Source organism: Aspergillus terreus, genomic scaffold (genome assembly GCF_000149615.1).
Source record: "Aspergillus terreus NIH2624 scaffold_4 genomic scaffold, whole genome shotgun sequence".
NCBI lineage: Eukaryota > Fungi > Ascomycota > Eurotiomycetes > Eurotiales > Aspergillaceae > Aspergillus > Aspergillus terreus.
The window spans coordinates 506,605-530,535 of NT_165927.1; the positions used below are offsets into that span (position 1 = coordinate 506,605).

A 23,931-nucleotide genomic window follows, 5' to 3' on the forward strand; every position below is an offset into this window, starting at 1 on the left:
TGGCGTGGGCGTCGGACTTTCGTCGTTTCATCCGTAGTCGGCAGTTTCTCTTCCCCATGGGGTTCTCCACGTTGAATGGCATGCCAGTGATTGTGGGGAAAGATATATCCACGACCTCGTCGTGATCTGTCCATTTCCCCTGTCCTCTTTGCTAGATATATGACTCTTTCACTGTGTCGTCTCTAGCATCAAATTACTACTGATCAGTCCTTGCCCCCGCAAAATGTCGCAGCAACAACACCCCTCCCATGGTAAGGGGCTGGAGGATGAGAGGATCGAAAACATTGGAGACTCACGTCGTGAGAATCCAACTCATACAGACGACCATAAGCATGACAAGGCCCTGGACCTCATAGAGGTGGCCGGAGGGTCTCCCATGCTCACACCCGAGAACAACGCTCAAGTCCTCCGAAAGATCGATCTCAGATTACTGCCCATTCTCCTGGCAATCTACTTCCTCCAACAGGTTGACAAGTCGACGCTTTCTTACGCGTCGGTGTTTGGGATTATCGAGGACGTCGGCCTCAAGGGGCAGGAGTACTCCTGGCTGGGCTCAGTGATCTACCTTGCACAGCTCGTGGTCCAGCCGTTAGTGGCATACATCCTGGTGAAAGTCCCTCTGGGGAAGTTTCTGGCATGCACGACGTTCTTATGGGGCGTGGCGTTGACTTGTATGACACCGGCAAACACCTTTGCCAAACTGCTTGTCTGTCGACTTTTCCTTGGACTTTTTGAGGCTGGAATCCGTAAGTCTCGCCAGAATGTCTTTGACGGTGGTTATGTTTCTGATCTATAAAGCACCTGCTTTCATTGCGACCACGCAGATGTGGTACCGTCGGTACGAACAACCAGTGCGTCTTGGTTCATGGTACGCGATGAATGGTGTTGTCAACATGGTACGTTATCTTCTCCTTCATTGCGAGTAGTATGCTCACAGCATGGCCTTCAGGTTGGAAGTCTTATCACCTGGGGTCTTGCTCATATCCAGTCGTCAGTATTTGCACCATATCAGGTAAGGATCATTTCCCGCTTCAAGCAGCAGCTCTGATCGGATCACCAGATCATCTTTATATTCTTCGGCTTGATCACAGTCGTCTTCTCCTTTGTCGTTCTGTGAGTAAACCCCCATCACTGGGCACTTTTTGCAGCTAACCACCTGAAGGGCCTTCATGCCAGACTCGCCATCCAGAGCCAAGTTCCTGGAAGAGGAAGACAAGCTCCTTGCGATCGAGCGGTAACAGCACCACACACTCCTCCTAAGGCAAAAGCTCACTCGGTCTAGACTTCGCATGAATCAGCAGGGTATGGAAACAAATGAATGGAAATGGGAGCATGTCAAAGAAGCCTTTCTAGACATCAAGTCATTCTTTTGGTTTGCCTTGATGTTTTCCATCTCGTATGTCTCCAAAGTCCTCTCGCCACGACTAAACTGACAACCGCAGTATTCCCAGCGGTGGCATCACGACGTTCGGCCCGTTGATTGTTAAATCCTTCGGCTTCGACCAGTTCAAGACTATCCTCTTCAACATCCCCTTTGGTGCGGTTCAGCTCGTCGCCACAATGGGAGGCGCGTGGTTTGCGACGTACATCAAGATGAAGGGGCCGGTCATCGCCCTGCTGTGTCTTCCCGCCATTGCCGGGTGTGTAATGCTGCTCCAGATTCCGCACGACGGCGCGCATAAGGGGGCATTGCTTGCCGGGTATTATATTGTAAGTTGGGCGTCGCAGACAGAAGAACTGTGCTAATGAAAGTAGATCTCTGTTTACCCCGGTATCAGTGAGTATCCTCTTAGCTTCGCAACATGGTGGCAGCCTTGACTGACGGCGGATGCTAGCCCCGTTGATCTACTCCTGGTCGGCAGCCAACACGGCTGGTGAAACCAAGAAGAAAGTGACAAACGGCATTTTGCTGATCGGACAATGTGCCGGCAACGTATGTTCTCCATTCAATACCTGGGTGTGCACTGCTCATGGACACAGGTCGTTGGCCCAAACCTATACACCACCGAGGAAGCCCCGTTATACAGACGTGGCTTGCTATCGAAGTAAGAACCATTCGGGATCCTTCATTCATGATACTAACAAGACCAGCCTCGCATTGTTCTGTGTTCTTGTCGTTCTCTGCGGGTAAGTTCCTCTCCTTTGCTCATAACCTGGTGCTAATTTTCCCAGCCTTAACATCGCATATCTCACCCTGCTGAACAAGAAGCACGAAAAAACCCGCGTCTCAATGGGTAAGAGCGCAAAGGTTGTAGACCACTCTATGTATGCAGTCGGTGCGATTCAGGCCGACAAGGAGGAGAATTCTCAGCAACAGCTGGCCGATGACAACGCATTCAGGGACATGACGGACTGGCAGAACGAGGATTTTGTCTATGTATATTAGTTTGAAGTTTGGGATGGTTCTAGTTACCGGTTGTAGTATCGCATTATCTTTTTCTTTCCTATTGTTCATCATCGTGAAGTACCAAGCTAGCACACATCCCCGCACCGTATCTATCTACTAGAGATCCGAGGTCTGGACACTAGATAAGAGATGCCTTCCTCGCCGACCAAATATACCGTCTTCTCCTTCACAACATACTCATACCCTCTACCAAATCCGCTGTCAATCGAATATGTCCCCCACGCAGAGAGTCGGCAACGCCAAAGACAACTTCTGGACCTATACTCCAGATACAGGACAGATTGATCTCTCGCGGGGCGTATCAGAAGACACTCCCCTCCTAACCCTCCAAACAACAACAAACCCCGTCAGATTGAACCCAGAGACAACAGCCCTCGTCATCATCGACATGCAAAACTTCTTCCTCTGTCCGGCGCTACGCCGCCCGCAGGCCGAGAGCAAGCCCACTGCCGGCGAAAAAGCCGCCCAAGTGCTCGTCGACACGGGAATTCCCGCTGCTCGCCAACACCAGATTCGCGTGGTCTGGCTCAACTGGGGACTAACCGAGGAGGATCTCGCCTGCATGCCGCCAGGCCTTATGCGCACGTTCGGGGTCTACCGTGCGGTTCATATCCCGGACGAGGCAAAAATTGTCTCTGCGCCAGCGAGCATGGCCCGGGAGAAGAACCCGTCTCTGTATAGAGGCCTCGGGGCAGATCTCGGTGCCCTTAATATTGGCAACAGCGAGGTGGTAGAGGGAGGCCGGGTGTTGATGCGCGATACATGGAATGCCGCCCTGTACCCGCCACTCGAGAAGGAATACAGCCACAGTCTTGCGATTGCCGCTGCTGCGTCTGGGTCCTCGTCGCGGACACCCCCGAAACCGGATGCCATCGTCTACAAGAACCGCATGTCGGGGCTTTGGGGGGCTAGCACTGAGTTGGAGGAGTTGTTGAAACGGGAGGGCATCACCACTCTTCTCTTCGCTGGAGTTAATACTGATCAATGTGTCGGGGGCACTCTAATGGATGCGTTCAGCAAAGGGTATGACTGTATTCTTCTGCGAGATGGAGTAGCTACGTGCTCACCGGCTGCAGCCAGCGAAGCCTGGGAGTATAACTGCATGAATTGCTGGGGGTTTGTGACGTCCTGTGAAGTTCTTAAGAAGGCACAGTATGCATGAATCGAGATCGTTTGCTATTTCTTAATTGACACCATACAATCCAGAGAGAATGTTGAAAATGTTTTAAAAATGTTGAGTAGCATGAGAGATAGAAACTGTCTACTCTAATTCCCCGGATCGGCGATACTCCGACAACCCCCGCAGATCCCCATATTTTTCTCCTCAACTCACTAAGTCCAGGTTACCTAGTCGACTATCTTCACTAACGCCCCGTTACTCCTGACGCGTTATCCTGGCGTCTCTGATTGCCGCAGCAATGGAATCAGATGATTCATGTGTCGTGGCCGCGCCACCCTGGAGAAAGCGGATTCCGGTGTGTGGCCACTGTACCACCCAGAGTTGCACCGATAGGTACTAATCTCTAATGGCAATGACAGAAAGCTTGCAGCTCATGTCGACAGTCAAAGGTACTAGTCAACCGCGCACAGACATCATAATATACTCACTGTCGGACGCCAGGTGAAATGCGATGGCAGAAGACCCTGCACAAGGTCCGCTCCCTTCCATCCGATAGACACAACTCACACTAACAGTCCATTAGGTGCGAAAAGCTAAAGAAGAGATGTGTGTTCTTCGAAATGCCAAAAGATCCAACTACGGAGTACGTTTTCGCTCTCGCACTGTATACTTGTACCGTGTCTGACGGTCAACACAGACGAATTGAAAACGTCGAATCCGAAGTCCGACGCCTTCGTGAGCAGTTGGATGACATGCACAGCCTTCTTCGTCTCCATTCGCAGACGAGCGTGGTACCTCTGGCGGGGGGCGTGGCATCACCTCCAGATCCCCTTCCTGCGCAGCAGCCTTGCCCCGTGCCGTCACCTGCACAGATGTTATCTGGTGCCCCTGGGGACATGCCTGCGTATCTTGATTCAACCTCGGTTGACATGACAGGTCCTCAGAGGGATGTACTGCTCCAAAGCATTCCACCGGAAAACGAATATGCTCGTCCCGCGAAGCGAAAGCGATCTGGTTTCGAGGTCCGATGCGACCCTATAGCGGATTTCATTAGTAAAGGCATGATAACGGTGGAATATGCCGTGTCCTGTTTTCAAACGTACGTCCATACACAAATCAGTCGGCTGGAATATAGCTAATTGCATGAAGCTTCTTTCAAGGCTGTGTGAGTGCCACCTACTTCGTAGTACCGACGCGGTCTGACAATACTTAGGATAGGTACATTCCCATATTTGACCCAGAAAACGACACATTTGCATCTGTGCGTGCTCGCAGCAGCATATTACTGAACGCCATATGCACAATCGGGTCTCGAATAGAAACCAGTACGATATCCGCCCTTGAATGGGTTCCAGAATCTTCATACTAACCACCTGCAGAGCCCCAAAAGGCAGACATATTACACTCCGAGCTGAAAAAGTGGATCAACGTCGTTATCCAAAACGAAAGACTAAACTGCTTGGAATCCGTACAAGCCCTCCTTGTCATCGCGTGCTATTCGGCCGAACGTTCACTGCTCCTTTCCTTTGCCACCCGCATGGCTCTCGACCTGGGTCTGGACGAGGCGTTCGAAGAGCTTACACAGCGACTGACTATGAAAAACATAGAAGGGTCGTCAGATATGGCTAACTCCAGGGAGGAGGAGAACATGCTGATGAGAAAGTCGAGAGTATGGTTTGGCTTGTTGGTGTTGGAGCATATGTACTACCGCCAAACTCAAAAACATGATCTGTATGGAAGCTGACGATGCGCTAGTTTCCGTGTGGATGGAGGAAAGCCGCCCGGAATTCGGATGACTGGGAATGCACGTCGGTGTCGACTGTTGCTTCATCATCCCTCGTCGACGGTGTTGGATTTGCGGCTTTTTTCGCAGGTTGAGGTGCGTTTACTCCTGACTTCTAGCTCGGAGAGTGACTGACAATGCGACAGTTGAACGTCATTAGAGGTGGGAGGTTGACCCTTGCAACGTCCATGATCAAAATCTGACGATACAGTCAATATCAATGAGACCCTCGGGGCAAGAGACACCCTCAACCGGCCCGATATAGCTGACTTCGTGCACGAAGCGAAGGTAGATCTTGACCTGTGGTTTGAGTAAGTCACCAGAGCTGCTTCTCTTAACATGCGAACTGATGACATCTATAGTGACTGGCTTCGCATAATCGGTATGCAAACATACTTGTTGGAGGAACGTGTTCCTGACGATGGTGCAGAGAACTCCGCCAATGCAGAAGAAGAACGCCCGTCGTTGCTCGCCGCATTGCGAGTACAGAAATGCTGGTCAGAGATGATGCTCTACTGCAAAGCGCTGCGATCCATGGGGGTCGAGAACATAGCGTGAGCACATACACTTTCTTTCAGGCGAGCCTCGCTAACCCAGTCAAACACAAACAGCGCCATGTCCGCAGTCGAGCGAAACATCCTGATCATGGCCAAAGCAAGCGCCCGCCAACACCTGCGGCTCATCAGCGTCGAGCCAGACTTCTACCTCGCCAAGCTCAAGTACGCCATGGATTTCGTGTGGGCCAAATGCGCCTTTTGCTTCCTGCTCCTTCTCAAGCTCTCGCGGCTGATGCCGGAGCAACGGGAAGAACACCAGGAACTGCTCGAGCATGGGACGCGCTTGCTGGACGAGCTGACCAAAAGCGGCTCGAACAGCGACACCACCGGCAACGGGAACGTCTACCTGCACATCCTCAGGCTGAGCATAGAGAAGTACGGACGGATCCTGCAGGAGAATGAGATCGGGGCGGAGGACCAAGTCTCTGGCCCGTTCTGGGAGCTGTTTGATGCGCAGGCGGATCTGCAGTCGTTTGTGCCAGAGCAGTTTGTCACCGAGTGGGATTTTCCGGGGCTCAATTTGTTTTATTTTCCCACTGCGTGGCAGGATTTCTTTGGGGATTATTCGCTGGCCGTTTGAGTATATCCGCAGGATGCTCTGTACTTTGAAAAACTGGTGTCTGAAAATATCATATCATATGGCATTAAGCCAGTTCATAATCACTCATGCCAATGGAAGATACATATTCTAAGATGCGCAAAGTTGAACCGATCAAGCCGTCTAGAACTTTTCCCTCATCCTTGTTGAATACGAACGAGATGGATATCAAACTATAAACCAAAGGAAACCAACCCAAAACTGCTCCGAGGATGCTTAACCCAAGGCCTTCATGGTAAGTTCAACGCTAGAAAGGTCAGCCATAGTTCAGAATGTATCAGCCAAGACATGGACACATACACAACGAAGGTTCCAGCCGACACAGGCATAGCACGCAGAAGAGTAGGACCCAGACCCTTCCAGAAGCCACCCAGCCCCTCAGCGGCGTAGGTCTTCTTGAAGCAGTCGGTCATGCTCTTGAACTGCTGCTGGGCGCCGAAGCCGTCACACTGCATCTTACTCTTGACCACGTCGAAGGGGTAGCTGCTCAGCCAGAGGGCCTCACCCGCCAGACCACCGTATGTGGCGACCTTCACGCTGGAGATATCCTCGCGCTTGATGTTGTTGCGCTTGGCATCCTGGTTCATCAGGTACTCGAACGTCAAGAACCACATACCGTAGGCCTGGGCCTCACGGAAGTAGGTGACATTCTGGCCGCGGTAGAGTCCCTTCAGCACGCCTTCGTGGGCGGAGAGTTTGCGGATGCAGTCGATAGGGCCACTGTAGAGGCGGTTCGCGCCGTGGGGCTGCGTTTGCAGCCGGATACGAACGTGCTCAATAGGACCCGAGAGGAAGGAGTTGGTGAGACCCGCAAAACTCCCGGCCATGTAGTACTGGCCATAAGAGAGGCTGCCATCGGCATATTTCTTCTTGTTCAGCTCCTCAAGGCGTCTCCGGGCCTCGTGGAAGGCACCGAATTGCACACTGACCTGTATGGAATTAGCGCGGATGGCCCTCACACTGCGAAGTATTGACTTACGCAGGCACCGATTCCGATCAACGGGGTCAATGTTCCCTTATAGAAGGCAAGAGGGCCTTCGTTCTTGAAGATCTGCTTGGCACAGTCGAGGGCGCTCGAGTACTGCGTGGTAGTTTGCAGCCGCACCTTGACAATATCTGCCTGTCGTCAGGCAAGGTTTACTTTATATGATTACTTTACATACCGAAAGGCTGTCCTATGAGACTGTCAGCAGCTGTCTAGACCGAGACGCTTCATCATGGTTCTCCAATCCAGTCTTATGCTTATCACTCACCCAAAAGCACCTGTGCGATACCACCGGCCGCGCCCGCGGTCAAATCCTTGATGGTACGCAGGGCTCCACCACCCTTCTGCATGTCTTCAAAAGCCTCCGACTCCATGATGTGCGATGACGGGGGGAATGGACGGAAGCAATTGACAAGTAGATCAGGAACAAGCCCCTTCAACGCAGAGGAATCGGGAAATATAAGATGGAGGAGAGGAAAGGAGGAAAAGAGAGACGGCGGAGGCTTATCGGAAGCACGCAAGAGGCGATGCGCGCCTCCGATTCGCCGGAGAGGCCGAGGGCACGTGAGTCGGCGGGAAACTCTCTCCGGCGGTGCCTGAGGCCGCGAAAGTTTTCCTTAGGGAAACACTGCGCTGCGCCAGAGATTCTCGACCACTTCCATCCCCAGTCGTCTTGCTCCATTATGCACCGGCGGGCAATCCTGGAGGTAAGTGTTTTATTTTCTCGCTCCTTCCAATTCACCTCTAACACTCGACTGCTCATAGCTCTCCCGGCGTCATGGGGTCGAATATGCTGCCAGACCCCGACCAGTTTTCTCTCCCGTACTAACAACACGGCGGAGCTTCCGTACGTCACTCGTGACCTTCAACTCCCCCGAGACGTCGCCGGACCCAACTATCTCGAACAATGAGGCCGACTCGAACTCGCCTAAGCCCAAATTCGGCGCTCGCTGGGGCAGCAAGCTCGCGCAAAAACCCGCAGCGTTGAGTCCTGCGGAACAGGCGCTGCGGGATGCCTTAGTAGCGAAGAAAACTAGCGACGGCTCCAAACCCACGTCGAAATCCGATTCGCGTGGGCAAAATGCACCCTCGCGTCCACAGCAGAAACGTCATCTACCATCCGCCCATCCGTTGCGCGACAAGGAAAGCCAATCGCTTCAGCCGGATAAGAAGTTCGAGTTGAATACCAACAAGGTGCCGACACATCTTCGCAACAGGGACTGGATATGCCCGGATTGTCAGTACCATTGTTTCGGCAAGCATAAGATTTGTCCGTGCTGCAGAGCGGTTCGACCGGATCTGAACTCGCCGCCGCCGCCCCCGAGACGGTCACACAAGAAGCATGAAAGTCGACACCACAGCCCTCAACATGCGGAGGAAACCATCAAAATCAGGAAACTGGGCAAAACGATGCTTTCTGAGTTGCAGGATGAGTCCGTGGAGTCCCGGGGGCTGAGTCGGAGGGACAATGCTCTCCGCCAACATATGGCGAGCAAAGGACAGTATGCCGGGCCCCGCATTGTCTATGATGTCGAGGCTGAGGCCGAACGGGTCGAGGCTGAGGAGGCGGCACGAGAAGCAGAAAAGCGCCGTCGTCTACACCAACACCCCAAATCCAAAGCTAAGCAGACCGAAGAGACCGCAGACCCATGGACCTGGGATTCGTCTTCACTCGACGCAATGAAGTTTTCCGAAGAGAGCGCACAGCAAAAAAAGCTGTCAAAGCGTCGAGAGAACCGCAAACGGAATGAAGAAGAGGAGGAAGATGAAGAGGCGGAGGAGCGTCGGCGTCGCCGAGAGGAGCGGAAACGGCAGAAGAAAGAGAAATCACGACGAAAAGAGGTCGAAGTGGACTCAGCCCCGATCCCACTGTACCTGCCAGAGTTCATCAGTGTTAGCAATCTTGCCGACGTGATTGGAGTGCGCCCTGCGCAATTCGTCCAACGTATGGAGGAGATGGGATTCGAAGATGTCACATACAACCATATTCTCGACGCCGAGACCGCGGGGCTAGTCGCGACAGAGTTCAACTTCGAGCCCATCTTTGAAACGGGTGCGGACGACCTGAAATCGGCCCCTGAGCCCGAGGACAAGTCCATCTTCCCCCCTCGACCCCCTGTGGTGACTATCATGGGACACGTTGATCATGGCAAGACGACGATTCTGGATTGGTTGCGGAAGTCGTCGGTTGCCGCAGGAGAGCATGGAGGTATCACGCAGCATATTGGTGCTTTCTCCGTCGCAATGCCCTCGGGCAAAACAATCACTTTCTTGGATACTCCAGGGCACTCGGCTTTCCTGGAAATGCGCCGTCGTGGTGCTGATGTCACGGACATTGTGGTCCTTGTGGTGGCGGCAGACGACAGTGTCAAGCCTCAGACGATAGAAGCTATCAAGCATGCCACCGGAGCCAACGTCCCCATCATTGTCGCCATTAGCAAAATTGACAAGGAGAATGTCAACCCCGAAAAGGTCAAGCAGGACCTTTCTGTCCACGGTGTGCATGTTGAGGACTATGGAGGTGATGTACAAGCGATCGGAGTCAGTGGAAAGACTGGACAGGGCATGTTGGAACTTGAGGAAGCAATCGTCACTCTGTCGGAGATCCTCGATCACCGTGCAGACACCGGTGGGAGCGCTGAGGGCTGGGTGATTGAGGGCACAACCAAGAGCTATGGCCGTGTGGCAACTGCCCTCGTTCGACGAGGTACCCTGCGGCCAGGTGATATCGTCGTGGCAGGCACTACATGGGCCCGGATCCGCACGCTCCGGAACGAAGCTGGCGTTGCTGTTGACGAGGCTACGCCGGGCATGCCCGTCGAGATTGACGGTTGGAGGGAACAACCCTCTGCTGGTTCGGAGATCCTACAGGCTGTTGATGAGCAGCAGGCGAAGGAGGTCGTGGAATATCGACTGGAGAAATCCGAGACTCAGAAACTAGGCCAAGATACGGCCGCTATTAATGAAGCTCGACGTGAGGTGCTTGAGAAGCGTCGACAGGAAGACGACTCCGAGGACGGTCAGACTGCCGATGCTGCACAGGAGACATCGGGTCCCAAACCGATCCACTTTATCATCAAAGCCGACGTTGGCGGGTCTGCGGAGGCTGTATTGAATTCTGTCACCGCAATCGGTAACAACGAGGTCTTTGCGAATGTCCTCCGGTCTGGTGTCGGGCCGGTTGGCGAATTCGACATTGAGCACGCTGCCACAGCCAACGGTCACATCATCTCCTTCAACATGCCGATTGATCCGGCAATGCACCGCATGGCTGAAAACCGCGGGGTCAAGATTATGGACCACAACATTATCTACAAACTCATTGACGATGTCAAGGCAACCTTGAGTGAGCACCTCGCTCCCCTGGTCTCCCAACGCGTCACTGGAGAGGCGGAGATTGGCCAGATTTTCGAAATCACACTCAAGGGAAGAGAGAAGACTGCGATCGCTGGATGTAGGGTTCGCAACGGGGTAATCAACCGGACTAAGAAGGTTCGGGTGCTGAGAGGACAGGAGACCATCTTCGACGGTGAGCACATATCTTTCCCTTTATAGGACGACGGCTAATTAGCTTTAACAGGTTCGATGTCTTCCCTCAAAAACGTCAAGAAGGACGTGACCGAAATGCGCAAAGACACCGAGTGTGGTATCGCCTTTGAGAACTGGACCGACTTTGCTGTTGGAGACCATATCCAGTGCTACGAGGAGATCCACGAGAAACGATACCTGTGATTTGTCCTTTTTCATTCTTGTAACCTTGGTCACTGTATTATCTTACTATCTCGCTGGAATTTTGGGTGATGTACGATTATGGATACCTCGTGCAGATGTGGACAAAAGCGCTGGTAGTTGCGGATGCACGCAACCCATAGATCTATTTCATGTACAATATACGACGTCGCGTCTATAGACTACTTGTATGAAACACACATCGCTGAAAACAAAACATTTAATCAATAAGCGTCTATTTCGCCTTCCACCTCACCCTCCCAACCCACTTCGCCCATTCCTGCACATCCTGCCGCTCCAGAATCCGATCAACGGTATACCACTCGCGCGCCAACTCCTCATTAGTCGCCATGCGATGCACAAAACTATGGCACGCACGACACAGCCACGCAACACTATTCAGCATCCACTCATCATGCCAGCCCTTCTTGCGCACCTTGGCGTGCACGCCGCGCGGGATGAGATGGTGATACGACAGCGGGATCCAGTCGCGCTCGCAGATCTCGCAGGCGTCGGTGCGCGTCGTCGCCCACACCGGTGGCGGGCGCGTCGTCCCCGCGACGTACTCGCCCACCACGCGATTGAGAAAGTCCGGGGTGTCGGCGGCGTCCGGGATGAGGCCGTAGACGGTGAGCGATTCGGGGACGGAGACCGGGAGGGTGGTGGTCAGCGCGTCGAGGGTGGTGCGCGGGAGGGGCGTTGCGTAGCGGTCCTCGAGGGAGGGGGTGTGTTGGAGCGCGGCGTAGGAGAGGGTCTGGAGGTCGGTGGGGAGGGAGGTGAAGATTTCGGATGCGAGGAACTGGTTTGCGTCCGATAGGGAGCTGTTAGCTGTGTTGTTGTAGGTATCTCTAGTGGTGTGCGGGGAGGGGAATGACAAGGCATGGAGAGTGTTGAATATGTGGGAGGGAGGCGATCGCATTACGCACGTCAATAAAGTCGGCAATTTCTTCTGGATTAACTGTAGATGGAAGAGAGGACTCTGGCGTTGTGTCTTCCTGTTGCGGAGAGTCGGTGGTCTTGGTGTTGCGCCGCGATTTTGGCCCTCGTCGTCTGGGCGTCTTGCTCGGGCGGTGGGGGTTGGATTTCTCGACAATCGCGCTGGATAGGCACTCTCGAAAGACTTGGTAGTTGGCGTCGGTGGTGTCGGAAGCCATGTTGTGTGATGTTAATGTCCTAGAGTCACTGTTCAGTTGATCCCATCGTATCTGCGGAATTACTGCAGCGGGTTTAGTGGAGACCATTCGAAGTAGAACTACAACCTGCGGGATTCGTTCAGCGCCCACCATTATGCCGTCATATATTCGTTTGTATGAGTGACCTTGACTGATATCCGTCAAGAATAATGTACATGCTGTTCATACACATCTAGAATGCGAGGAGAGTTACATCATCCGAGAGTAAGAAGAACTTAAATAAGAGGACCGGAATTCTATCAGTATGTGGGTTGAAAAATGCCCAGATACTCCGCATCCCCCGCGTACATCTATGTATATTTCCCGAGGTTGCGGGACTTCACCATCACCTCCCCTTCACCTGACACCAATGAACCAGGAAACAATGACAACTAAGCAAATAGTACTCGCCTTTGATATTTACGGCACGCTTCTCTCGACCGACTCCATCTGCAAAGAAGTGGAGGAATACTTTGACGAGAAACGATCCCGACAAGTTGCGGAGCTATGGCGACGTTACCAGCTTGAGTACTCATGGAGACTGACCACCATGGGTCCGTCAATTTCCCCATCGCCCACACTCATTCGACTAATACGTATCTAGGTTGCTACTCATCCTTCCAGGATGTAACGAAGAATGCGCTGGTGCATGCGCTCCGCGAACTGGACTCGCAGCTCGACACAGACGACATCAACCAGTTGCTTATCGCCTATAACAGCATAGCGACGTTCCACGACGTGGGGCCGACACTGGAGCGGATCGCCCAAATGCCTTACGTGAAACCAGTCATCTTTTCCAACGGAACGGCCGACATGCTGAGCGAATCGCTGGCTCGCTCGAGTGTCCTCAACCGTCACCGGTCGGTCTTCAAGGATGTCGTCAGCGTAGACGACATCCGGAAGTACAAACCGGCACGCGAGGTCTACGAATACTTGGCCCAACGAGTCCGAAAGGTCCCGGCCGAATTCAACGACATCTGGCTGGTGAGCGGGAACCCATTCGACGTGATTGGGGCACGGAACGTGGGCTTGAGGGCGATCTGGGTAGATCGGGCCCAGAAAGGATGGAAGGATCAAGCGATGCCGAGTCTGCACCCAACCGCCATCGTGCACCAACTGGAACAGGTTGTCGATGTGATCAACAATAATCATTTCCAACAGAATGCAGCGACATAGTACGGAATTATATCCCTATCTCATTGGTACGACCTTCCTCGTACAACCCGACGCCTACAGGTAAACATCATGTCGGTTGAGAAAGTGAAATGTACCGCTGTAAATATTTCCAAACGCTCCACGCCAGAGGAAGAAGAATTTGGGGTAAGTCAGCAGGCGCTATTCTGACCTTCTATTTCCCCTCCAGATATCCATGGGGTAGTTGGAATCCAGAGTGAATAAGAAGGTGTGATCAGTAAGGTGAAGAAGAAGAAAAAGAGAGAAAAGGGAAGGGAAGAAAACTCGGATTTATATGGGGTCTCTGACCGCCCGCTTATCGATAAGGTCCTTAAGGTCCCGATGGGGCTTAGTCTGGCAGTACCTCCTTACTAACTATGACTTCTTTGTACTCCAACAGTTGTTCCGCTTGCCTCTTCACCAACTACCTGCAGTAGGGTCTCATCCCTTGAATACAACCCCCTCTTCCTCTATTCTCACCACTTTTCTGGGGCTGCTGCGTTCACAACTACATAGTCTATCGATCGTGATGCCCAGGGTGTGGGATTCCAGCAAAGCTGCGTGGTTGTATCCGTTCAAGGTCCGTCCGATCCTTGCTGCCTGTTCATCACTGTTCACCACCTTGCGTCCTTCATTTCCACTGACCTATTTTCTGACAGGGTATATACTACTTTGCGTCGCATCGCTTTCTCTGGCCTTTATTCAAGACCCGTCTCATCCCCATTGTCCTCCTTTCGGCCTTCATCTACGTCATCCTCTTTCTGTTCGCATATCTCCCGCAGGTCGCGTTTCTCGCCATCTTCCAAGGCGCCGGCGCGTGGGTCAATGGCGCCTTTCTGGTCCTGGGAGAGGGCGCCGCCATTGTGGCTGCGCTATTCGAGGCATTCTTTGTCGATGAGACGCTGGTCGATATCTTCGATGCGGTCCTCGTGAACGAGGGTCATGGTGAACTCGTCACGACCTCGCGGGTTTTGTATCCTCAGGGTGACGATGTGGTCAAACGGCTGGGCAAGCCTACCCACAGTGCGGTCTATGCGCCGTTTTCCTTTCGACAGATTGTGGAGTTCATCCTGCTCCTCCCGCTAAACTTCATCCCGGTAGCCGGGACACCCATGTTCCTTGTGCTCACGGGGTACCGTGCGGGACCCTTTCATCACTGGCGGTATTTCCAATTGTTGGATCTATCCAAGCAGCAGCGGAAGCAAAGCATCCGCCGACGACAGCTGCAGTACACTACGTACGTTGCACTCTAATGCCGAGATCTACTAGGTGACTAACTATTTGCGCTCTAGATTTGGCACGGTGGCTCTCCTTTTGCAGTTGATTCCACCCTTGTCCATGTTCTTCCTCATGTCGACGGCCGTGGGCTCCGCACTTTGGGCGGTGGATATTGAAACCAAGCGTGGCCTCGTGGAATCCACGACAGACCGAATTGGTGAATTCCACGACGATAATGATGAGACGAACATTTAATGTGATATGATTGATATTTCTTCGAACTTTCCCGCTATCTGTCGCCGCGTACTTATACCCTTGCATGATTCGTGCGGTCTTGGACCTGGCCAGTCTGGCTGGATAATGATAACTCCGGAAGGTCCCTTTCTCATTCCTCTCCTCTAAACCGAGAGGGGCTCCCAAGGCCGAACTCCACCGGCGCGCCCTCTTCAGGGTTGATATTTTGGCAGCTTAGCGCATTTGGAGGGTGGCACTGTTGTGCGCTGGAGTCGTTGCGAGACCGGCCATTGGGCTATGGGGACTGGGCCCTTGGAATGGATGGATGGACTAGCGTAGTGATAATAAGGTCTAAAATCGCTTCCTTTATGATCCAGGCTGGGACTCCATATTAACCCCTATGTAGGTTCCCTGGTTCACTCCATAAACTAAAACTAGGCCCCATTCGAGGGCGGAATTGCCGCCGCTCATTGGCCCCCCGGCCTGAAGATGACGCAGTCCACGTGACATGGCGCTCTCGCATCAACTTTCCGTGCGGATGTCTTCCCCGTCTCGAGTCTCTCTTCTCTCCCACTCCGTGCACGGCTTCTTCTTGTCTTATGCTGGATGCACTATTATTATTCTTCTTCCTGTTCCCCACACCGCCGCGATCGGAATCCTTTTCGGCCTGTGCCGTCTGCTCGGGCGACTACTTACTCCGTACACGGCTAGCCGGCCCCAGATATGCATCTTGCTTATTAACGGCAGAGGAGAGACGCGCATCAACCTTTCCACGATCGTCTAACCGCCATTGACTTCCGGATTGCCGTTCCTGCCCATCATCGGGGGTCCTGTTGTGCCGTCTGGGGCACCTTTTCAGTCTGACCAACGTTACATCCCGGATCATCTCCGCATTATTATTACTAGTATTGCGGCCTGCCCCTCGAAACATCCCGCAGTCTACCGCCTGCGGAGAATGTCCAGCGTCTAGTGTGCAAAGGACTAGTGCCATTGATGCCTTCAGTCTCTCGTATGCCTCCCAAAGCATGGAAACTCCTACCGCGTCACTCTTCTGCCCATGGACCAAAGAACCAGGCTACGGAAGGCTTGTGATGCCTGTAGTATTCGAAAGGTGAAAGTGAGTTTCTGTGCTTCTTTCCATTGCACGGTCTCCCACTGACTGCCTGTCCCCAGTGTGACACGAGTGGTCCACCCTGTCGGTCATGCGCAAGCCTCGACATCCCCTGTACTTACGAGAGACCGAGTCGTCGGCGCGGTCCTCCGAATCGCCATGCGGAAGCGATCAAAAAGCAGAAGCTAGGAGCCTCCCCCAGCTCTCCCACTTCGTCTGACCAGACGTCCCCAACTCCAGCCCCTCCCGGTCCCAGCGGGAGTGGCCAGGCGTCCACATCAGCTCCTTTGTCGCTGGAATCCATATGCCCGCTACCCATCATCCGGTTATTAATTGACGATTACTTCACGTATATCCATCCGCTGATTCCCGTGCCGCACGAACCCACATTCCGAGCCGCCTTTGAACAACGCGAAGATGTCACCAACCGCACCTTCTTGGCGCTCACAGCCTCCATGATTGGGGCTTTGGTGACCTCCTTTCCCCGAAGGCCTCGATTACACCTACGATCCGAAGATCAACGGAGGGAATTCCCGCATTCAATGGCTCTGGTCAGGAGATGCTGCCATGTTGCTGTCCAGGCGCGGGGGATCGGTTATCTCGATCGAGGTGCGACAGTGTACGATGCCGCGATCAGCTACTTCCTCGCGCTTTGTTCCGGTTACATGTACAATATCAGACGATGTCGCACCTATTTTGCGGAGTGTCTCACGTTACTCCATGTTTATGACCTTTGCCGGCCCTGGAGCGCTCTTTCATCGGCGGATCCCACCAGTCCAGAATCCGCCTCCTCCCGCATATCGCAGGATCGATTCAGTGGGCCAGGAGATGGGCATCTAGACTTAATCGAGCAGGAGCTCGGACGGCGCTTGTTCTACACCACACTCGTCGGTTATCGAACTATACAACAGATGGGCTCTAACGACACCACCTTTCATGTACCTCCGGAGACGCCGACAGACCCCTATCCGCCCTTGCCATTAGAGGTGGACGACGAGTATATTTTCCCGACGCACGCCGAGCCCCAACCCGCCCACAGAGTCTCCCTCATGGTGGGATTCAACCTCAATGTGCGGGTCTTCAGCTGCTACAATGCGGTGTCAGCCTGGGAAGTTGCTTTCGGCAGTGGCCAACTCCTCAACTGGGAGCGGCAACGCACTAGTATATGGGAAAGTCTCCAGAACGCGAAAGCCGCTTTGGCCGGGGTCCCCAGAGAATACTCGCTTCAATGGTCTCCGCCGGCGTCCATCAGCACCGACCTCAGCGCGTCCGGGGCGGGCTATGCGATAGAGGATCAAACCGACGACGAGCGGCGGTCAATCCAGTACGAGATCCAAAAGGCTAATATATACGCCAGCCAACTCGGCACGCGGTCATACCTAGCCGAGAAATACTGGGCTTTGTACGGCGCGTGGAAGCGGTATCATAAGCCGTCCGAGCAGCCCACGCCCAGCACCCCGTCCATCGTCAAACGCGAAGCCGAGCTTAGTGCCGCCATTCACTCAGACGACCAATTTGACTACATCAGCAAGATGATGGGGGAAGAGCGCCGACTTGTCATCCGCGACCTGTTCGTGTTACTCCGGTCAATCAACCAGGTCAACATGGAACCCAACGGTGCCAGCTTTGTAAGCACGGCCCGTGTCTTTTATTCCAACCTTGCGCCCATACTGACTGATACTCTTATACAGACCTACAAAGTCCGCCAGGTCGCATCCACGCTTCTCAACCTTCCGCGCGCAAACCCCGATGCATCCGACTCGCCGGCGTTAACGGCTGGCCCGCAACCGCTCACCGTCAGGGAGGCCGAGTCCTATCTCCATGCGTTTATCGATACGCTTGTTCGGCTGGAGGGTGTGGCGGTGACCAATCCTCCGGTTCCTGAGGGAAGCCCCCAGCCCAATGGTCGATCCATGAGCTACCTGAGCGACCCGGACCGCGACAATGAAGAACTGCAGCAGTGGGGGAGCATCAGAGAGTACCAGGCGCGGTTTGCGGAGGCGGGCGGTATCCTCTCCGAATTATAATTGTATATTGTTTTGCTTTTCTATGATACCTGATGGAATGAGAAATGATTCAGTTCTGCGGTATTCCCACTCATTATAATGAGGATAGATACATAATATGCACACAGCCGAGCAATACACCAAAGAGTAGTTCGAGTAGTTCACATTGCGCAGCGAAAAAGATTACAACTATATCATAACTAATCTTGCTACCAGAGCCGCTTGCCCAAACAGCCAGATCACATACTACCAGTCCCATGTATACGAGAACAGACTATACATCAGGCATGGCATCTCCTCCCATCACAGTGGCCGTCTTCACCGCCATCTCAGTCCTCATAGCAGTCGACAGGGTACCGGTACTCGTACTGGCGTTGCTCGGGCTATCCGCAACTGGGGTAGCGGGGACGACCATCCCAATCCCCGAGGGCAGATGCACGGTCCACGAGGAGAACGAGGATGTCGATGAGGAAGTGGGGCTCGAGTACGACGCGGTGACTGTCGAGGTTTCGGTGATGGTTTCGGCGGGAGGGTCGTCGGCCGTCACGGTTACAAGAACGGTGACGGTTGTGAAGGACCGTGAGCCAGAGGTAGTCATGCCTGTTATCGCTGGAGCTGGTGGAGGAGGAGGCGGCGACGACGACGAAGGCAGTTGTGGTGCAGTGCTTGTTGGCTGCAGAGGAGGAGGAGGCTCCGGGGTCGAAGTTGACGACGGTGGAGGTGGAGGAGGAGCAGTGGTAGACGGCGTGACCGCCCCATTGTCGTCAAAAGTCAGGGCCACGATGGCTGGGTCCGAGGCCTGAGCATGTTTTGGCGTCACGGGGACGACGGAGAAGGTTCCATCGTCGGCGTCACAGGTCGACAGGGGCACAGCGTCAAGGTTGTGCAGTTTGACTGATGAGACTGGCTCATACGGGTCAGTTTTGGAGTTGTAGGTCCCCCGATCCCACCACCTGCGCACTAAGCTGGGGACAGCTATGGGAATCGGGCCAGCCGAGGAAGATGAGGAGAGAAGGGAGACAGCGAGTGACAGACGAAGCAACCGCATCTTCCATTCGGTGATTTGGTTGACGACAGAAAAGGGGAACGATTGACGAAGATCGAGCCAGGGATTAACGAGCGAATACAGGGTTATTATAACATGGTCGATCGACATAACATGTTTTTTCAGCTGGGGCCGTTGCGCATGCTGAATATGGACGATTAGAGTACTGAATGAACGGAGTTGAAAGAGAAACGGATGAGAATGAAACGGAAGGCAGAAGCTGGAATGAGGGAAGTCCTCTTTAAACACTCCAGGATCAGGGCGTTAGCGTCTTTGTTTGGCGCCTTGACAGCTGGACTGCCTGCCTGCTTTCAAACAGAGCGTTGTCAACGACGACTCGATGCTTCGAGGAGAGGATGGTTGGTTGTCGAGGGAGCACGTTGGCGCGCGACAAAGAAGCGCTGCAGCAACGGCCTCGATTGGCGCTGGGGTCGCAGTGGTGAAACACAAGAGATCAGGGACCTCGCATTCTACGAAAATAGAACGACGGAGACTATTTGCGGATGATCGAACAAAGACATGGGCTTTACATTGCTGGATTGACCGACTAGGGGACAATCGGATCAAGCAATGTATTACAGCATTCATATTTCAAAAACCAGCTCTTCTCCGGTAGATTAATGTTAGCCATCGACGTGATATATAACAACTCCGCTGTAGCTGAACGAACAAAAGAGAGCATGAAAGAAAGAGGCTGGTATGTCGTGCATCGAGTCCGCCCTACATGTGTCTAGCTGGACACAACCTTGAACGAGGGACCTATTCCTTCGAAGGCGCCAATGTCACCCTGGGCGCTCTTGAAATCTCCATAGTAGTGGAGGCGATATGTTCCGTCCTGAAGCGTGTGAGGGTCCCCGATATTGTAGAAGTCGTCCTCGATCTGCCATTGAATCGTCACTTCGCTATGCCCCAGTATGGTGTTCGTCCTCTTCCAGTTGTACACCAGATTCCAGTCTTTGTCCGTACGCACGACTTCCCAATCATTGGAGCCAGACTTTTGCCGCTCGACAGCAGCAAATGTCGACTCAAGTCGCAGATTATTCCGGGGGTTGGCTCCAACGAACGTTGCATTTACAATGTCGCCTGGTCTGTAGGTACTGCCACCCGAGGACGAAAGGAGATCTCCAAAATTTTTCCCGAGGGGACTATTGTCATAAACGACCTCTGTTATGAATGACAGTGACCTTTCTGTATTGATTGGTGGCTGGGGCCCCGCGGGGATTTGCGGGAGTCCAGCACTGTCGCCTAGATATGGCAAGTATGTGAGAGTCAGGTTCACATAGGCCGCAAGCGTGTTGGGCCCATAGAGGGTGGAGGCACCCTCGTACCGCTGGACGTTATACTCTTCCTCGGTGGCCACATAGTGCGCGTAGCTGTTCGATGGGGCGCCAAGGACTACCAGTGGCTCCTCAACAGACAACACTTCCTTTGCCCCTTTGGCAATGGCATCCTTCCAGCGCCGGCCGGACATCGTGGTTGCTTCGCTGGTTGAAATGATGATGAATAACTGGCCCACTCTGAGCACTTGTATGTCCACAATGTTGGGGTCCCACGGATATGGCTTCGTCATGTAGCCCACATCTAGGAGCACATCCTTTGGTTTCTGGCATGCCTGCTGCTCCTTTGTTGGCTGATGGAGAAAAGCTCGGGCGATCTTCCATAATGGATTGGACTCTGCCGGACCCGTGCCGTTTTGGGTGAAATCGAACGCCCCTGGGCCATCGGTTGTGCCGCCAGCAAAGGAGTATCCCAGTGCAGCAGGGCACGTTTTGACCGTGTTGGAATTGAATGGTGATATGAAAGTGTAGTTTGACAGGTCGTGGTAGACATGGAAGGCGCGTACGTCGGAGTTCTTGAGGATCTGGACGGGGCTGGAGCTCAACTGATCATACAGTTTGCTCGCAGCCTGGTATTGGAGGCGGCCAATCTCAAAGCAGCTCTTTGCGCCGTTGTCCTTTTCTCGGAAATAAGGGCCGCGGCCGTGGCAGTCCTCTGTCTTACCTCCACAAGTACTGTCTGAATACCGACACATCTGGCCAGAGCCATCCTCACACCACGCTCCCAGGATATTCGGAGACGTGTCACCGACGTTCGACTGGGAAAAGCCGGCAATGAAGTTCTCGGCAAACTTTTCGTCGCCCTGAGCGCTCCTTTCGAAGAGGTACGCCGCCACTCCTTTATTGTCCCCGGACACCAACGTGTTGTTATTATACATGGATGTGCCGTGTACGGGGAAGAATGTGAGCACGGCCGTAGTTTTATTGTCTGCGACCCGATCGAAGCGCAGGAGCGTCATCGTCTTGTCCACATTAGCGGAATACCGCGCCTTTTCCTCTTCGGGATTGTGATCATAGGAGTACGGGCTTCGATTGACATTTGCGCCCTCAAGGTCGATGGAGCCAAATCGGAGACGCCCAGGAGACAAGCTTTCGTGAGCCCGTTTGATGGACAGCAAAACCCCGTCTACAATGGCCTGATAGCTCTGTTTATCAAAGCCCAAGTTGGGAATCTGCGGAAGGAGATAGTTCATCCACGCGCCCGGTCCCGAATGCGAATGGGTGCCAGTGAGGGCGACATTGTGTTCACCATACCGCACATAGTCACCACCCCAGCTGGCAAGGCCCTCGAGAACCCCATGGCGCACTGCAGTATCTCCCGTCAAGGAGTCGATGATCAGGTAGACGAAGGTATCATTCGGGTTTCTCGGGTTTGCTACGATGAAAGCACGCGAGAAGATTCTCTGTCGGAGGCCAGTTCCGACCTGAGTCAGGCTGGCATAACCCCCGAACGCTACCTCGACGACAGGCCTAAACGCATTCAGCATGAGAAACGGGAATAGAAGAAGATAGGTCCATGTACCCTGTGATGTCGGCCTTTCCGGCTCCCAGAAGGAAGACACTGTCATCTGCAGCAAACTCCCGGTCTGCCCACTGGTACCTGGCGTCCAAACCGGGAAGCTCGTCGATGTCACGGACGAACGAAAGGAAGAGCAGAGATACGATCGCAATAATAAAGGTTCCACCGAAGGCGATACTAAGCCTATGGCTCGCCATGGTGCAAGACAGGTTGGATTATATAGTAAAAACCTGACCGCAGGTTGTATTGCGAGTCGCTGGATTTCAGCAACCAAAGACTCGGGATTCAGCGAGCACTTATTTTCCCTTGCGACTCGCTGAAGATGATTCTCAAGCCGAGGCGCGACGATCTCTCAGGACTTGCACGAACAAGTGACCAGTCCGGTCGCTCATCAGCTCGCAAGCGAAGGCTGAAGGATGGCTCTATTGGGAACGGAGGGTGACATCGTCATTCGGATCCATCCCGTCTTATCGCGGGCACCTAGACTGATTTGGGTAGGATGTCTCTTCCCCCGCTCGACGGGCATTCCTCGACGTAATCCCAAACACCGGCAACAAGGGTGCTGGTCAATCGACAGGGGGTTGCTGAGGAGTCGGCATTAGCTGTAGGGCATTCCTGCGAGTGGAGAAGCACGAAAAAGTAGGCTAGACGCTCACTGCAACTCTGTATAGGGCCCTCGTCGCGTGTCGATCACGAACAGGTCGGTGACCAAAAGCCGGAGGGGAACATTTTAGATTAAAGAGACGATATTGCAGGACATGTGAAGAGAAAGAAGGGCACATGAGCAGTCCGTCAGCTCAGCGGAGTTTGAGTTGTATGGATGAATTTCCCCTTTGGGAAAGATTATGTAATGATGATACACAAGTGATTGTGCCTGGTTGTGCCGAGGCTTAGTCATCTGCTTGTGCCACCGCCTGCACCAGCAGAATCATATCATCTCAAACCACGACATACTCTTCAGTTCTTGTCCCCCTTTCCCCCCGATAATATCGATCAATCCCTCCAATATGCCCATAATCAACGAATCGCACGACTCCCTTCCCTGTAAGTGACCCAATCTCATAACACTACCTTCCGACAAACCACGACTAACCACCCGCAGACATCGACCCTGCGCCGTCCGCACGAGCTCGCGCAGAAGCAGAGAAGCTCGTCGCCGCCGAGCTCCCGGCCGACTACTCATCGACCCTCCACCCATCGATCCCCAACTTCGAAGAGCCCAAATTCTCGCCTCTCATCCAGCAAGAGCTGGAGCGCAAGGCCGCCGGCCAGCCGTTGACAGGGGGCATTGACGTGTCTCGCTACGAAGCACCGGAGCCGCCGACGCGGTCCGCCGACGCGGGTCCAGGCGCGACTCCCGACCTGGACGAATGGCGCCGCACCCTGCAGAAGGCCTACACGGCCAGCTCGCATCTGTCCATGCGGCACGAGAACCTGGCGCTGCTGGAAGAACACGGCAAGAACGCCTGGCTGATCGGGAACGCGCAGCTGGAGGATATCCTGCGCGGGCTGGAGAAGGAGCTGGCGGAGACGAAGGAGGCCGCCGAGTCGGTCAACAAGCAGCGCAAGATCGCCCAGGAGGCGAGCAAGGGCGAGCTGGTCGGCTTGGAGGAGACGTGGAAGAAGGGTGTCGGCGCTACGCTGGATGTGGAGCTCGCGGCGGAGACGCTGCGTTTGCAGATTCTTGAGCAGAGGCGTCAGCTCGCGCAGCAGCAGGCCCGGTAATTTGTTTGGTATTTCGTGAACACACGTCACACACCCTCCCTGCTGTACCTCGCGACGACTACCTCAAACGGATTTGGGTCCGATGCTTGCTGCTCCGCACATTGGGTGGATTACTGGGCTCTCTGCGAGTTTGGGGGGTTTGAGCTTCCACTGGCAGACATCATGGTACAGGGCGGGCATGCTGGAGCGGATGTGGATACCGCCGCGCCAGG

The 23,931-nt window shown here is 53.8% G+C and overlaps 11 protein-coding genes across 11 annotated transcripts; 8 read left to right on the plus strand and 3 right to left on the minus strand.

Moving 5' to 3' along the window:
* Positions 1 to 223: 223 nt before the first annotated feature.
* Positions 224 to 2,049, plus strand: ATEG_02967 (putative MFS transporter; the record flags this gene model as incomplete). The annotated part of the gene is made up of 8 exons (XM_001212145.1): positions 224 to 746; positions 799 to 896; positions 1,061 to 1,113; positions 1,163 to 1,234; positions 1,443 to 1,710; positions 1,756 to 1,777; positions 1,836 to 1,933; positions 1,981 to 2,049. The coding sequence occupies 8 exons, from the start codon at positions 224 to 226 to the stop codon at positions 2,047 to 2,049; spliced, it is 1,203 nt and encodes a 400-aa protein (XP_001212145.1).
* Positions 2,050 to 2,618: 569 nt separating this feature from the next.
* Positions 2,619 to 3,569, plus strand: ATEG_02968 (cysteine hydrolase family protein; the record flags this gene model as incomplete). The annotated part of the gene is made up of 1 exon (XM_001212146.1): positions 2,619 to 3,569. The coding sequence occupies one exon, from the start codon at positions 2,619 to 2,621 to the stop codon at positions 3,567 to 3,569; it is 951 nt and encodes a 316-aa protein (XP_001212146.1).
* Positions 3,570 to 4,147: 578 nt separating this feature from the next.
* ATEG_02969 (putative C6 transcription factor) lies at positions 4,148 to 5,868 on the plus strand (the record flags this gene model as incomplete). Its single annotated transcript, XM_001212147.1, has 6 exons — positions 4,148 to 4,626; positions 4,746 to 4,788; positions 4,918 to 5,258; positions 5,283 to 5,406; positions 5,599 to 5,621; positions 5,673 to 5,868. The coding sequence occupies 6 exons, from the start codon at positions 4,148 to 4,150 to the stop codon at positions 5,866 to 5,868; spliced, it is 1,206 nt and encodes a 401-aa protein (XP_001212147.1).
* Positions 5,869 to 6,695: 827 nt separating this feature from the next.
* On the minus strand, positions 6,696 to 7,824 carry ATEG_02970 (putative mitochondrial carrier protein (Ymc1); the record flags this gene model as incomplete). Its single annotated transcript, XM_001212148.1, has 3 exons — positions 6,696 to 7,394; positions 7,445 to 7,581; positions 7,719 to 7,824. The coding sequence occupies 3 exons, from the start codon at positions 7,822 to 7,824 to the stop codon at positions 6,696 to 6,698; spliced, it is 942 nt and encodes a 313-aa protein (XP_001212148.1).
* A 309-nt stretch (positions 7,825 to 8,133) lies between these two features.
* On the plus strand, positions 8,134 to 11,182 carry ATEG_02971 (translation initiation factor 2; the record flags this gene model as incomplete). Its single annotated transcript, XM_001212149.1, has 3 exons — positions 8,134 to 8,157; positions 8,216 to 10,979; positions 11,031 to 11,182. The coding sequence occupies 3 exons, from the start codon at positions 8,134 to 8,136 to the stop codon at positions 11,180 to 11,182; spliced, it is 2,940 nt and encodes a 979-aa protein (XP_001212149.1).
* Positions 11,183 to 11,414: 232 nt separating this feature from the next.
* On the minus strand, positions 11,415 to 12,333 carry ATEG_02972 (HNH endonuclease; the record flags this gene model as incomplete). Its single annotated transcript, XM_001212150.1, has 2 exons — positions 11,415 to 12,007; positions 12,102 to 12,333. 2 exons carry the CDS (start codon positions 12,331 to 12,333, stop codon positions 11,415 to 11,417), a joined length of 825 nt encoding a protein of 274 aa, XP_001212150.1.
* A 568-nt stretch (positions 12,334 to 12,901) lies between these two features.
* Positions 12,902 to 13,527, plus strand: ATEG_02973 (haloacid dehalogenase, type II; the record flags this gene model as incomplete). Its single annotated transcript, XM_001212151.1, has 2 exons — positions 12,902 to 12,905; positions 12,956 to 13,527. 2 exons carry the CDS (start codon positions 12,902 to 12,904, stop codon positions 13,525 to 13,527), a joined length of 576 nt encoding a protein of 191 aa, XP_001212151.1.
* A 526-nt stretch (positions 13,528 to 14,053) lies between these two features.
* ATEG_02974 (EI24 domain-containing protein) lies at positions 14,054 to 14,997 on the plus strand (the record flags this gene model as incomplete). The annotated part of the gene is made up of 3 exons (XM_001212152.1): positions 14,054 to 14,104; positions 14,184 to 14,761; positions 14,817 to 14,997. 3 exons carry the CDS (start codon positions 14,054 to 14,056, stop codon positions 14,995 to 14,997), a joined length of 810 nt encoding a protein of 269 aa, XP_001212152.1.
* Positions 14,998 to 16,542: 1,545 nt separating this feature from the next.
* Positions 16,543 to 18,114, plus strand: ATEG_02975 (uncharacterized protein; the record flags this gene model as incomplete). The annotated part of the gene is made up of 2 exons (XM_001212153.1): positions 16,543 to 17,715; positions 17,779 to 18,114. The coding sequence occupies 2 exons, from the start codon at positions 16,543 to 16,545 to the stop codon at positions 18,112 to 18,114; spliced, it is 1,509 nt and encodes a 502-aa protein (XP_001212153.1).
* Positions 18,115 to 19,868: 1,754 nt separating this feature from the next.
* On the minus strand, positions 19,869 to 22,191 carry ATEG_02976 (neutral/alkaline ceramidase; the record flags this gene model as incomplete). The annotated part of the gene is made up of 2 exons (XM_001212154.1): positions 19,869 to 21,945; positions 21,998 to 22,191. 2 exons carry the CDS (start codon positions 22,189 to 22,191, stop codon positions 19,869 to 19,871), a joined length of 2,271 nt encoding a protein of 756 aa, XP_001212154.1.
* Positions 22,192 to 23,001: 810 nt separating this feature from the next.
* Positions 23,002 to 23,719, plus strand: ATEG_02977 (pre-mRNA-splicing factor SPF27 family protein; the record flags this gene model as incomplete). The annotated part of the gene is made up of 2 exons (XM_001212155.1): positions 23,002 to 23,038; positions 23,097 to 23,719. The coding sequence occupies 2 exons, from the start codon at positions 23,002 to 23,004 to the stop codon at positions 23,717 to 23,719; spliced, it is 660 nt and encodes a 219-aa protein (XP_001212155.1).
* Positions 23,720 to 23,931: the final 212 nt, after the last annotated feature.